Genomic DNA, 14357 nt, shown 5'->3' on the forward strand with positions numbered 1-14357 from the left:
TCGGGCCTGCCTGGGTGGGAGGGAAGGCTGCGCGGGACGTGGTGCTCCCGTGCAGCCCCCGTCTAGCCCCTCGGCTCGGCCTTTGGGTGTTGGGGCGTTCGAAGCTGTAGAACTTGCTGTGGATGTGCTTAATTACCCGCGCATTGTCCCTCTGGCCCGCCCGGCGATGCGGTCGTCTGTGCCTTTTAATTAATATGAGGTTTTTAATTCTTTAAACTGGAAATGACCTGCTTTTAGGTCTATGAAACCATTAACAACCCTCACCGACGGTGCTTGCCGTGAAACCAGAAGGCCCTGGATCAGTAGAGTCTACCACTGCTGGCCGCTTACTAGCACTCTGGGGGTGCTCGGCCCGGGCCCGGTGCCGCCGGCGGGCCCGCCCCGCACACAACGACACACGTGAGACCCCGGACGCCTCCCTCCCAGCTGAGCGCTCAGCTGACCCCGACGGTCGAGGGGCCGGGCCGCGCCGCCGCTCCTTACTGGCGCAGCGCAGGGCCCGGGCCGGCCGCACCCGCCCTCGCCACCGCCTCCTCCTCCTCCTCCGCGCCCGGCCCCGCGCCGCCCACCGTCGCAGCGCCCTTCGCCGCCCGCACCTCCCCGCAGCTTGCCCCGATGCTGTGAGCCCGCGCGGCCCCAGACCCGGCCCCTTCACGGCCGCGCCGCCATCTCCCCGCGCCCCGTGGCGGCCATTGGAGGTGCCCGTTTCGCATTCAGCGAGCCGGCGGGAAGAGGAGCAGCCAGCCCGCCACCATGGAGAGCCCCGGAGGCGTCACCGACAAGAAGAGGTACCGCCAGCCGACGCCGCCCGTCCGCGGTGCTGGGTGCTCGGCCCGCGCCGGTCGTGCGCTGCCCGCCCCCCGCTCGCCGCCCGGCCCGGGGGCCGCCTCCCTCCCACCAAGCCTCCCCCCACCCCCCTTCCCCGGCCCCGGTGATGCTGGCGCCGTCCCTTGGGCACACCGCCGCCCCCCGCTTTGTTAACCGCCGCCCCCTCCCCGTTTTCTGTCGCTCCTCTTCCCTCCCCGCGCTCCCGCAGCCCGCGGAACGCTGCGCTCTTTCATTCCGCCTTCTCTTTCCGCGCCGTCCACGTCGCCATTTTGTCGGCGGGGGGAGCGGGCCGGGATCCGGCGGCCGCCGGAGGGTGACTGCGGTGCGGTGCCTCTCCCGTGGCGGGAGGTGTCCTGTCGGCCCGGCCTGGTGTGGAGCTCGGCTCCACGGGGAGGGGGAGAACGCTGCCGTGGGGCGTGCGTGGGCTCCGCTGCGCTCCCTGCTCTTGCAGCCGGCGCCTAGGCCGCCTGTGCACCGAAGGCGAGACAACCGAACAGGGCCAGGGGCTGTCGGCGGGGCCCGGTGGTGTCCGCGGAGGTCGTGAGGGGCCGGGGAAAACGGAGGGGATGGGGGAAGCGCCTCGCCTCGGCCGAGTTGCAGCGGTGCCGGGGTGCAGGAAGCAACCCGGGAGCCCCCTTTGCCTCTGAAAATGAGCGGGTGGGAGTTGGTTGTGCTTCATTGCTGACAGTCACCCAGCCTGTGGTGTTCGGGCTCTGCCCAGGAAAGGGCCGCTTTGGAATCTGCAAATATTAAGCTTATAGAAGACCCAAAACCCACGGAGCCGGGGGAGAGAGGCTTGGGGGGTAGGGCTGGAGGGAAGGATGGCGGCTGGACAATGTGAGTTGAGTATGAATAATTCACTAAGGATTGTTAGCTCAAATTAGGAGGGGGGGGGGGGGGGGGGGGGGGAGAAATAAAAGCCTTAAAAAGCCTTTGTTAGGCGTTGAAGTTTAGGGAGTCGGAGTGTTCGGGTGACCAGATTTGTCCGCTGGTGCTTCGCCGGCGTGCTTTGTGGACGGATTAATTCTCGTGATCGCCATCTGCAGAAGACGCCGTTTGTTGAGACCGATGTGGATACCTTCCTTTTAATGTTGGTTTGGGGATTTTCTTACCTTTTAGTTTTAATTGCGCCGGGTTTGCTCCGCTCCTTGTATCAAAAGGTCATCGGAGTAGGTTAAAAGCAGTACGTATGAAAAGCGCCTAAGTTGCGTTAAGGAAGGAGGGGAGCTGGCGTTTAAAATGGATGGTGAGCATTGTGCTGAGCTGGGAGCGCGGAGTGCTTGGCTGTGGGCAGGCAGCGCTGCACCTCCGGGACAGGATCTTCTCGGTGGTAGTTTGGGGTTGCTCCTGCAGCGCAGGGAGTAGAGCAGGGGAGAAGCAGCTTTCAGTTTAGTGAAACCCATACAGTGGGGCACCTGCGGGTGGCACTGAGTTTGTAACCTTTGGATTTTTTTTAATACTCAAAGCCTAATGGCTGTTGAGAAGCCTGGGAGAAAGCGTTGCAGCAGAAATGAGTGTTCTGCGCTTTGCTCTGCTGCCCTAATTTAGTGGCAGATCTGTAAAGTGGTTTCGAGACTTCAGTTCTCTGTTGCTGGCTTTTGTTTGGTTTGATCTTTTCGTTTGCCCTTGAGCATTTGTTATTTTTTACTTACCATTCTGACCCACTTGGGTACTTCTGGTTTTTTTCTTTTTGCAATTTCCTTATCCTGGATGTAATCTGCTTTCTTCAGAATGTAAGAATCAGTATGCAAAGCTTATCCTTCCTTCCTAAAGGCAAGGCTTAAGACAGAGAATTTGATGTTTTCTGTTTCCTGTAGACTGAGTTCAAAGTTGGGACTATTTCTTATAAAGCAGTGAGGAATATTCAGGTTACTTCTCTTGCAGGATTTTAATCAAAACCACAAAACTCTGTCTCTGGTATGCTCATCCTGGGGGCTGCGAATGTGCAGTTGAGCAAAGATGGCTAAGTGGGGGAAAAAAAAAAGGAAGGATATGAGCTAGCCAGAGAGCTCTGTGAACATCTCAAGCATTTCTCAAGAGCGTGGGTTATTTTAGAAGGGTTTAGGTTTGACAGTGCCCATGTTCAGAATACCTTTAAGGGAGAAGACCTTACAGTCTTGTTCTAAAGTGGCGAAGCTGATTATATATATCAGTTTGGCACGTGTTAAGATCTTTTTAGTCCTTGACTCCCTGTGCTTGTGTTTGCCTCTTGATTGTTAAAGTGAGGCTTATTGTTTGCTTAATTATGTGCTGTTAGATGCAGAAATGATGGAATTTGACTATGTGTTCCAGCCTTACATAAGGGAAATTTAGTCATAATAGTAACTAACTGAATGTGTGGATTAATTTACTGATTTGTTAAATCCATTTTATGATGTAGTCCCAAGCTTCTCATATACAGGGAGAAAACCAAGCATCAGCAACATGATTAGGTATTGAGTTATCTTGGTTTTAGCTATTCTTCAGTACTCATATCACTTCCACGTAGCACACCAGGGAAAACCCAGGAGCACAAGGAGTGAGTTTATCTTGGTGCATGGAGCGGGAAAAGCAGTGTTGTTGCCAGCTTTGTTTGCCTTGCAACTCTTATTTGATTCAGAGTTAGGGATTTTGATGAGAAATATGCTGATTTTTCTCATTATTATTGTAAACTCTGGTGTGTGGATGGCTGATGCTATGGAAAGGATTAGCCCAGGTCTGTGTCGTGAGGTTTTACTATCAGTAGGGTCATTCTTGCACTATTACAAGTAAATGCTAGGCAAGCAGCAACAGAACAAGGGGACACAGTCTCAAGTTATACCAAGCAACAGTCAAAGGCTGTGAGCCAGAAACATGGCCCTCAAGTTTAAGTTCATTTCCTTCTGTTTCTTCTACTGCTTCAGACAGTTTCTTAGTAAAAGTAGGTGGATTTTTTCTTTCTTTAACAGTCAGTTGGGTCTTTAAGAAAAGTGCCCTGGTCTAGTTGACTGGACAGGGCTGGGGGATAGGTTGGCCTGGATGATCTTGGAGGTCTCTTCCAACCTGTTTGATTCTGTGATTCTAAGTTGTGGTGGGGGAGGTCTAGGCTGGATGTCAGGAGGAAGTTATTGCCAGAGAGAGTGATTGGCATTGGAATGGGCTGCCCAGGGAGGTGGTGGAGTTGCCGTCCCTGGAGGTGTTGAAGTAAAGCCTGGCTGAGGCACTTAGTGCCATGGTCTGGTTGACTGGATAGAGCTGGGTGCTAGGTTGGACTGGGTGAGCTTGGAGGTCTCTTCCAACCTGGTTGATTCCATGATTCTAAATGAGCCATTTAGGTACATTGGTGGTGGCTTGCAGCTGGTAGATACACTGGGGGGGGGGGGAAGAGAATCTTGGATTGTTTTAGATTCTCGTAGCACAAAATATCCATTTTAATGGTATGGGTGTTAAATGAGCATGGGAAGTGGAAGGATTTAAGATTTCATCAATGCTTGTCCTTAGTCGTAAAGATGGCTTTAGTACCTTGCAGAGAAAGTTCAGCTTTCTAATTTCTCGGGGTTGGGAATCAAAACTTAACACCTAATGTCTTAGGGGATGATTTGAAAGACCAAGGTTTTGCAGCTGGATCTCTGCCACCGTGGTCCAGCTCAAAAATCTGAGAAGCTTGGGTCCTGTGCTGCTGATTCTGAGGGGCAGGGTTGACTGCTGGCCTTTCTTTCTTGTGTGAGGTCTTTAGGGTTGTACATGCCCTTGTTTTTTGTCTGTTAATTTCTTTCAGTGCCGGTGGAATTGAGCCACCGTTACCAGAGTCTGAAAGTGAATACAAAACCCTTTTGTGTGTACTCTAACTGTACTGCTCTACCTGTTGTGAGAAGAGGAGAAATCTTTCAGTAGATCTCCTGTGAAGTCTCCCCACAGGTATGGGTAGGGCAGTTGTTTCTGTCTTTCAGAATGGTGGGGGTTCTGTTTTCTGGCTCTTTCTGGCTTGTGTGCCTTGCCATGGGGCTTACCTGGTGGCAGTGCATGTGTTGTCTGTTCTTTGCCGTTTCCTCGAACATGAAACAGTTTTGAATTCCTGTGGAACAGGAACTCCATGAAACAGTTTTGAATTTCTGATTCTGTGATTCTGTTGAAGGAGGCCTAAAAAAATGCTGGGGAAGGACTTTTTAGGCTCTCAGGGAGTGACAGGACTAGGGGGAATGGAGCAAAGCTGGAGGTGGGGAGATTCAGAGTGAAGGTGACAAGGAAGTTGTCAAGCATGAGAGTGGTGAGAGGCTGGACTGGGTTGCCCAGGGAGGTGGTTGGGGCCCCATGGCTGGAGGTGTTTAAGGCCAGGCTGGATGAGGCTGTGGCCAGGCTGATCTAGAGTAGGGTGTCCAGGGGGGTTGAAACTAGATGATCCTTGTGGCCCCTTCCGACCCTGACTGATTCTATGATTCCTTCAGTAGAAGTGGTCAGAAATTACTTTCCAGTGCTTGCTAAAGCTGAAGGCAACAGCATAGTTGCACTGCCCCTTCCTCCTTGTTATAAATAAGGCAATGAAAATGAAGGAACAGTCGTGGAGGATTTGCCTACTGCAGATATTCTCCATAATTTTGCTCTGTTGGTAATTTGGTTTCCTTTAATCTGTGAAGGTCTGAGTATTTGGCAGTACAGCAGTGGAAGCAGTGGGAGGGATTTCTGGTTTTGTTTACAGTCATGCTTGCTTTGCCCTTTTAAAACATAGTGTCTCCAGTCTGCAGTCTGAGTCTCTTGGACGGCATGCCTCAAATACCAGCCACTGGTGTCCACTTAGAGAGGTCTAGTGTAGAGATGATCAGATGGTTCAGGTTGTCAGGTGGTCTGTAACAGGGTGATGGGTGGTAAGAGGTTTTTGTTTCAAGCACTTTCAATTTCTTTCAGCAACTTTGCATTCTGTAGAAATGCTTTTCCTTTCTAGGGAGGAACAAATGTAGCTGCTACTGTTATCAGCAACTTAGTCTGGTGATTAAGGAAACTATTGGTTTAAAGGTGGAGGTGTGAAGTGGATAATCCATTTTATTCACTTCTTTAATTGACATTTCCATTTTCTGTTTGGTTTCTCTCTTCTCAGAAATGTCCATCAAGGGCTTATTTAGGTTAGGTGAAGATCATGGTAAAGTACCTTTTTTTTGCAAGCAGGGAGAAGCTGCCAAACAAATGCTTGCTGTGTTTTACTGCCTCTGGAAGAGAGGGCAGAGAAGACTATCCTGCTCTCACATGTAAGAATTCAGGCAGCATGCAATTACTCTGTGTCCTTGTCTCCTTTACTGCACCTTATGAAAGCAACCATAGATCTTTCTTCCATCCTATCCTTGAATTATAGGGTTGTTCCCACGGTATTGCTGGTGAGTGAAGTGAGGGGGGGAAGTCAAATATTAATAATGTGAATGAATGTCACAGTGCTGCAGTGTAAGCCCAAACCCTTCTGAAGTTCTTCAGAGTCTGTGCTCACTTTTTGGTGTGTTTCTGACCTGAAAGCCTTCAAGACTCTTGCTGAGCCTGGTAGCAGCAGCAAGAGAAGAAGGGGACACAGTCTCAAGTTGTGCTGGGGGAGGTCTAGGCTGGATGTTAGGAGTTAGTTCTTGATAGAGAGAGTGATTGGCATTGGAATGGGCTGCCCAGGGAGGTGGTGGAGTCTCCATCCCTGGAGGTGTTGAAGCAAAGCCTGGCTGAGGCACTTAGTGCCATGGTCTAGTTAATTGGCTAGGGCTGGCTGATGGATCGGACTGGATGATCTTGGAGGTCTCTTCCTATGATTGAATTCTTAAGAGTTCATGGTGTCCAGTAGTAATACAGCACCAATTTATGTTGGAAGGCTGAACCTCAGGTAGGTGTGCTTGAGATTTTTGGTGTTAAAGGGGTTATTGAATCAGAGAAACTGCTAATTTCTAAGGTGTGGGCTTTCATTTGTACTGCAGGAGGGAATTTGGCAGTGTTACATCAATTTATTCTTGAAGAGCTTGGTATTATGATGTGCCAACAAAATAATTCTTCTGTGATTGTGAAGTGTGCATTGTTAAGTAAACCCAGGAGGGAAGTACGGCATGGTTCAGTGGTGGTGTACAAGAGCATCTAGATTTTCCTGATGATACTGCTCTTTCAAGGAGATGCAAATACCAATCCTATTACAGGATGCATTCTTAAAACAAAACAAAACAAACCCCGCAACAAACAGCTTCAAAACAAAACCAAATCTTGCAAGAACATTAACAAGAAGGTGCAGTAACCCGTTTTATTGCAAAGTGATGTCCAAAAAGAAGGAATGTTCGAGATCACAAGTCATCACCTGAAATACTGCTTTTATCTTCACATAGACTGTTATATAGGCAGGTGTTTACTTGCCTCAAAAAAACCACCTATGCAATTCATGGAAAGAACTTGGACCTTAATCATCTTTTCATGTTATAACAGCCCTTTCTCTTTTGGATTCAATAAAGTTAGAGCTTTTTGAGCCTCTTAAGAAACCTCCTTTGTATTAGAGCTGGCAGAAGAGCATGTAGCAGTATGACTTTTCCACTGACTACTGCTCAAAAATGGGAAAGGCCTGAGGGGGAATGAGTGTGTGTGTGTGGGGTGTATGACATTAGGAACCACAGAGATGGCCCAGAAGAGAAGGTAAGCCCTTTTACCTTTGAGTAATGGCTGAAAGTTCAGGAAAGATACAGGTTTCCAAATTAACCACTGGATATGAAGGTTTTCTTCTATTGACATCTGTTGTTTAGCTTAGAATAAAAGTCTCTATGAAAATTAGGTTCTGAAACTATTAGAAACTAGAAATCAAGTGACTACATGCCTATATATATTTTAAGCACAGTTTATGTAGGTGACAAACACTTCAGAGCTCTTTGATGTGAAGCCACAGCCTCAGTTGAAGCTATGCCTTTTAATACCAGCCTAGGGATTGGTCCAAGATCTGGGAGTAAGTGCACTGATAAAGAGGAGCTTCATGGTACACATAATCCATCATTTCTTTCTGTTGAAGCCTGATAGTATCAAGCCTTGTACAACTGTCACCTTTCAAAATGCTGAGATATTTTAGTAACCAAGACATTTGCAATGGCTCCTTTGGCACTGAAGAGCTGATGCCTCCAGATGACCTGTTGGTTATTCCTGAAAGATATCCAGTAGATAATAAACTTTGTGTTTGTTAGAATTATGGAATCAACCAGGTTGGAAGAGACCTCCAAGATCATCCAGTCCAACCTATCCCCCAGCCCTATCCAGTCAACTAGACCATGGCACTAAGTGCCTCAGCCAGGCTTTGCTTCAACACCTCCAGGGACAGTGACTCCACCTCCCTGGGCAGCCCATTCCAATGCCAATCACTCTTTCTGTGAAGAACTTCCTCCTAACATCCAGCCTGTACTTTCCCCGGCACAACTTGAGACTGTGTCCCCTTGTTCTATTGCTGGTTGCCTGGGAGAAGAGACCAACCCCACCTGGCTACAGCCTCCCTTCAGGTAGTTGTAGACAGCAATGAGGTCACCCCTGAGCCTTCTCTTCTCTAGGCTAAACACCCCCAGCTCCCTCAGCTTCTCCTCATAGTGTTTGTGTTCCAGGCCCCTCACCAGCTTTGTCGCCCTTCTCTGGACACCTTCCAGTATCTCAACATCTCTCTTGAATTGAGGGGCCCAGAACTGGACACAGTACTCAAGGTGTGGCCTGAGCAGTGCTGAGTACAGGAGAGACCCCATGCTGCTTTTTCATTCAGTGTGATATTCATTGTCAGGAAAAATGTCACAACAGACCCTGTAACTCACTGCATTAAAATAAACAATGAGGTTAAAGTGAAACATTGAGGAAAATAAACCAGCACCTAGCTGTTCTGTTACATTTACAGCAGTGGAAGGTTTTGCCAGGTAACTTAACCTTTTCAGTTCACTTTGGAATAATCCTGGAAATATTACCAGAAGAAGATGAGCCATGTTGCTTACCACAATAAATCATTCCACTGGCAATCCTAAGCACAAAGCAGACTGGTGATACTTTAAGAAAATTCTTGCATTTCAAGATACAAAAGAATTTGAGGCTAAGGTTTCTGTTGTGGGTTGGCTTTTGGGTTTTTGTTTGTTTGGGGTTTTTTTTTTTTTTGTGAAATTTCATGCTGCTCCAAGTGAGAATGATCACAGAATCACAGAATTTCTTAGATTGGAAAAGACCTTCAAGCTCATCATGTCCAATCATTAGTTTCACACTGACAAGTCCTTGACTAAACCAGATCCCTCAGCACAACATCTAATCGCTATGGTTGGAAAGGACCACCAGGATCATCCAGTCCCACCTTCATCCCAGCATCCTTCATCACTAGACCATAGCCTTGAGCACCACATCCACTTTCCTTTTAACCACCTCCAGGGATGGCGACTCCACCACCTCCCTGGGCAGCCTGTTCCAGCTTGATCAATAGACTGTTACCCTAGAAAAGGTGTTACTGGAGGCTTACCTCATTGTGCTTCTTCACGCCCATTGGAAGAGATGGGACTATGCTTCAACGAAGTAATCCACATCAAATATGAAGGCTGCAGCCTCTACTAAGCCAAAGAAATGAGAAGCTCTACACAGTTTAGCTAAGTACAGGAATATTTGATGCTCAGGCCTTCATCAAGGACTTTTTCCTTGTACATCCTTAATCTACTGGATGCTGAGCTGATATTGCTGAAGGCTTTTTGCCCTGGCTATTGTTCTAAGCATTGTTTTTTTGTTTTGGTTTAGTTGTTGTTGTTTTTTTTGACTACTTAATGGATCTGTTTGGTCCTTATTCATAAAGAAAAATAAAATTTTATCTCTCTTACTTCTGTTCTGGATTTCTTTAGTTCTTTGATCACAAAATGCCCTGTTAATTAAAAGCAGTTGAGGAACATGAATTGAAGAGAAGACTTGGATGGGAACAGTGAGGGAATACATCCAGCCTCCAGTCTGGAAAACTTGCATACAATGACACAAATTATAAAGCCATGATTTACACTGAAATGACTTCATCAAGAGTCTGTATTTGTCTGAAGATAGACCAGTTCTTAGCTAAAACATTGTTAACTGAGAGCCTGACAGCTGTCTTGGGCATATATTTGGCATGTCTTTGGGTGAGTTTGGTAGAAACAAAAGCAGGAGGGCTGAAATGAGAAGAGCTCTTAGAGGCTTGTTCTGTCAAGCTCATGTCCAGCTCTCTGTTGAGTAACTGTGGGTGTTTTGTCATAATAAACTTAATTTAACTGCCATGCAGCTTTCATCCTTAAGGACAGAGCACAGCTGGGGAAAAAAAAAAGCTGTATTGTAGGGAGAAGCCAAATAACATAGTTGGAAAAAAAACAAACCCAGAGTTTTCTTACAAACAGCTACTGTATGCATGTGGTTATTTTAAACCAGTAAATTACTATGCAAAGGTAAAATATCAGTGGGTTCCATTGTGTAACAAGATGCAGCAGAAACACTTCACCACATTTTGAATTAGAAATACTAATTTTGGAAGGTTTTACTTTCTTAGTCATACTTCCTAAGTGAAGAGGCAGTTGGGGTTTCAGGTCAGTTGACAGCTAAATCCAAGTGACAGTCTTGGTAGTGTGGTCCTGTGTTGGTTTCAGGAGTTTGAGGCTTTGCTGCTGGTTCTGATGTGCTTTACCTGTCTGTATAGAATCACAGGATCAACCAGGTTGGAAGAGACCTCCAAGATCATCCAGTCCAACCTATCACCTAGCCCTATCTAATCAACTAGACCATGGCACCAAGCAGCCTGGCCTTAAACACCTCCAGCCATGGGGCCTCAACCACCTTTCTGGGCAACCTATTCCAGGCTCTCACCACTCTCATGCTCAAGAACTTCCTCCTCATGTACAGTTTGAACCTCCCCACCTCCAGCTTTGCTCCATTCCCCCCAGTGCTGTCACTCCCTGAGAGCCTAAAAAGCCCCTCCCCAGCTTTTTTTGTCAACTAGACCATTTCACTAAGTGCCTCATCCAGTCTTTTCTTGAACACTTCCAGGGATGGTGACTCCACCACCTCCCTGGGCAGCCCATTCCAATGGCAAATCACTATCTCAAACAGACTTCTTGGTCTGAATAGTAAGATTTTACTTTGTAAGTTAATGCTTATTCCAGTGGACTTTCTTCTTGCTGCTTCTTTCACTATTGTTTTGCAAACGGCAGTGGGTTTCAGTGTTTGTGCTGCTGCAGCTAACTCAGTCTGAACTGCTTGCTAGTTTGTTTTACTGGTGGTAGTCAAATTAACTACACTCATGTAAAGAAAATTATGTTCTCTGCTTGGATGTTACGCTTGTTTCTGCAGCTAAACCTCTTCTAAATCTTTCTGTATGTAAGGAATCTCTGACTTACTTTCCTGAGTCGAGTTACTGTGCTGTGATGTTCATTAATTCATAATGAGCAAGACTTTCTTCTAGAAAATCACATGCTTGTGATTACACATGAGGTTTGTGTGGGAGGTTTGGGGTTTTTTTGCTTGTTTTGTTGGCATTTTCCTCACAACTCTCTACACAGACTGTAAAACAAGGAGAATTGGTGAATAGAATTTGCCATAACGACAAAACCCAATAGTACTTTAAAATCGTGTGACAGCGAGAAGAGGCAAAGCTGTAACACTGAGTTCATTGTGAACTGGTAGCTGAGAGATTGCAGTAATTCTGTAAAGCAGCTGTAAAAGGAAGAAGCATCACTCCTGACCAGTTTGGGCAAGTAAAACTTGAGGAGAATTTGGGGATGTATTACAGTTCCTGGGACGCCTGCCTCTTCACCTGAAAATTCAGACTCTGCAATGAGTGTTTGGGAGTGCAGTCTTTGAAATGTCTTCCCCCCCCCACCACTGGGAAGAGTGTTTGGATACCTGAAGTGAGTAGCTTCATAAGCTGGAACTGGTCCAGTGGCCCCTTTCCAGCCCACTGCTTTGCCTGGGTTTTCTCAGCTTTAAAGAACAGATTGGAGTTCCTTCTGTGATGGTGGTGGACACAGGTGCCCCTACTTAACCTGTTGTGTGGTTTGCCTGCTGAGCAATGAACACTCCAGGCTGCTGGTCAGGCCAGACAAGTGTGTTACTACTGGGCTGGGAGGTGAGAGGGAATGGAGCCATTGGGGCTGCCTGTGACTCTGGACAGTATTTGTGCGGGACTGTCTCAGGATGTGAAGGTGTTAACACTGCAGCTCTCGTGCCTCTAGTTGATCAACATCAATTAGTAAGTATAAGGAGATAAGAAAAGAGGAAAAAGTCCAGCAGAGAGCCATGAGGATGACTGGGGGACTTGAGCATCTCCCCTACAAAGAGAGACTGAGAAACCTGGAGCTATTTAGACTGGAGCAGAGAAGACAGAGGACATTGGTGTACAAATATCTGAGGAGTGGATGTCAAGTCGACAGGGCCAATCTCTTTTTGGTGGTCCAATTAAGACAAGGAGCAGTGTCTACAAACTGGAACATAGAAGATCTCACCTCAACATGAGGAGAAACTTCTTCACAGTGAGGGTGACAGAGCACTGGAACAGGCTGCCCAAAGAGGTGGAGTCTCCTTCCCTGGAGACTTTCAAAACCCTTGTGTGAACTGCCTTAGGTGATCTTACTTGGCAGGGAGGTTGGACTTGATCTCTGAAGGTCCCTTCTGACCTCTAAGGTTCTGTGATAAGGGGGCTAACTGACATATTCTCTATCTATGCTGTGTGGGAGATGAGAGGAGACTGTGGAGGTTTGGGTGGGGTTTTTCTAGGAGGATTTGAGTGGGTGGTTTGTGGATGGGAATAGTTGCATCATTAGCTCACCATATATTTAAATAACAATTTCAGCAGTATTCTTTTTACATTATAAACCCATTTTTTGTACAAAGTTGTCTTTAGGGAAGTTGATTTAGATTGTTTTAGTTTTCTTTGTGCTTAGGTGCTGGGCTTGTCTGTGACTTGGTTCTGTGGAAGGATAATTAGTAAGTATCATGGCTAGCAGCTCAGGACAAAATAAAGATCTACCAGTGAAGAGAAAACGTCTGCATATCCAGCACCATCGAAAAACCTGGCTGAGGCACTTAGTGCCATGATCTAGTTGACTGGGTGATAGGTTGGGCTGGATGATTTTGGAGATCTCTTCCAACCTGGTTGATTCTATGAAAGAGCAAAGCTGTGCCCTATCACACTCCTTGGCAGCCAATCTCTTTTAAGTGAGCTTGTATATGGCTGATACTTTCTTGTTGTGCTGTTCTGTGTGTGGAAGCAGCAGGTAGCATGAGCATGCCTTGGGCTGAGCCCTTCTGGTGATCCCACTGAACACAGCTGGTTACATTGGTGTAACGAGACTGAGGTGTTCTGTTGGAGTATGGCTGCAAACTGGGAGTTGCACCTTGGTCCCATACAGCTGTCCTGGCAAAAATAACTCATTTAGGCTAGAAATGCAAAGACAACCAAATTTTGTACCAAACAGGAATGATTTCAACCTGAAAACTGAAATATGAGCCCACTTACAGGTCTGCTAAGTTCCAATATCATAATTATCATAGAGCATCTCCTTCAAGCATCTAACTAGACTTGGACAAGCACTCAGGTTCCCTGCTTATGATGTATACTGTTGATGTATTATTGTATTGTAACAGCTACATCCTTTTTTTAGCTTCATGTGGAAAAATTGAAGCTAAGTTATAACAAATGTGGTCTTTGTGAGTCCATTCCTAAGCCAGGTATTTGCCACAGTTGTTTCCTCAGTCTGAGAGGGAGTTCTGTCTAACATTGAAGTACTGGTTGTGAGTCCTGTATGGGCAGATGGTGGGAATTAATGGCAGAACTACAAACTAAAGTTCACTAATGATATTTTACCAGATTTTAGAGACATTATTGGTTGGCATTATATTATTTCCTCATGGTGTACTTCTATGAAACTGTTTAAGACCAGATACCATGACAAATACAAACCCACATGATTGTAGAGAACACTTCTAAGGAGAAAACAGTGAATTGCTCACAGAGGCTGTCAAGTAGAATGTTCTCAAAACCTGGATCAAAGATGAGCCTAGATTCATAGATTCACAACAGCTATTTTATGTGGGACTCAAAATTGCTTAGAGGGCAAAATCTGCCTGATCAGAGAAACAGTAAGTTAGGATAGGAGAAAGGCTAGAAAACAGGTAACAGCAGTAAAACAACAGACAGGAAAGCCCCTGATTTTTTGTATTAATGTAATAGAGTCTAGACAGGGTAAAACACTGAGTGGTGATTAAAAAAGCTAGGAAGAGATGGTTGTGATGCTACATGTTTATGATCTGTCCACTGACCATTTTTAATCTAGTTATTTTTAATTGAAATTAATCACTGATGGTGTTATCCAGGTGGGTTTTATTTTTTTGCCAATGGTAGATAAGCAGGAAAAAGGCAACTTCAAATATGGCCATTGATCAGTTTTATGCTCAAGGAGATAACTGTGGGTGCTATTTAGGCAATTGCCTGCTCCCTGCTATCAGCACAGGCTACAAGAGATGGGGTCTTTAGCCTAGAAAAGAGAAGGCTTCAAGACCTTGTAGTGGCCTTCCCTGGAGGTGCTCAAGAAAAGACTGGATGAGGCACTTGGTGCCATGGTCTA

At 46.5% G+C, this 14357-nt stretch overlaps 1 protein-coding gene across 2 annotated transcripts in view; it reads left to right on the forward strand.

Annotated features, from left to right (window-relative positions):
- Positions 1 to 409: 409 nt before the first annotated feature.
- The window catches only part of HIF1A (hypoxia inducible factor 1 subunit alpha), a 44147-nt gene continuing 30199 nt past the window's right edge, over positions 410 to 14357 (forward strand). The window contains exon 1 of one of the 2 annotated variants that reach the window (XM_064155000.1): positions 410 to 788. In XM_064155000.1, the coding sequence (XP_064011070.1) occupies positions 754 to 788 (35 nt within the window). In that variant the 5' untranslated portion in view covers positions 410 to 753. Of the gene's footprint in view, positions 789 to 1728; positions 1919 to 14357 lie in introns of those variants that run through there. The other variant, XM_064155080.1, reaches the window with a different exon arrangement.

The sequence above is a fragment of the Pogoniulus pusillus genome, chromosome 1 (genome assembly GCF_015220805.1).
Source record: "Pogoniulus pusillus isolate bPogPus1 chromosome 1, bPogPus1.pri, whole genome shotgun sequence".
Classification (NCBI taxonomy): Eukaryota; Metazoa; Chordata; class Aves; order Piciformes; family Lybiidae; genus Pogoniulus; species Pogoniulus pusillus.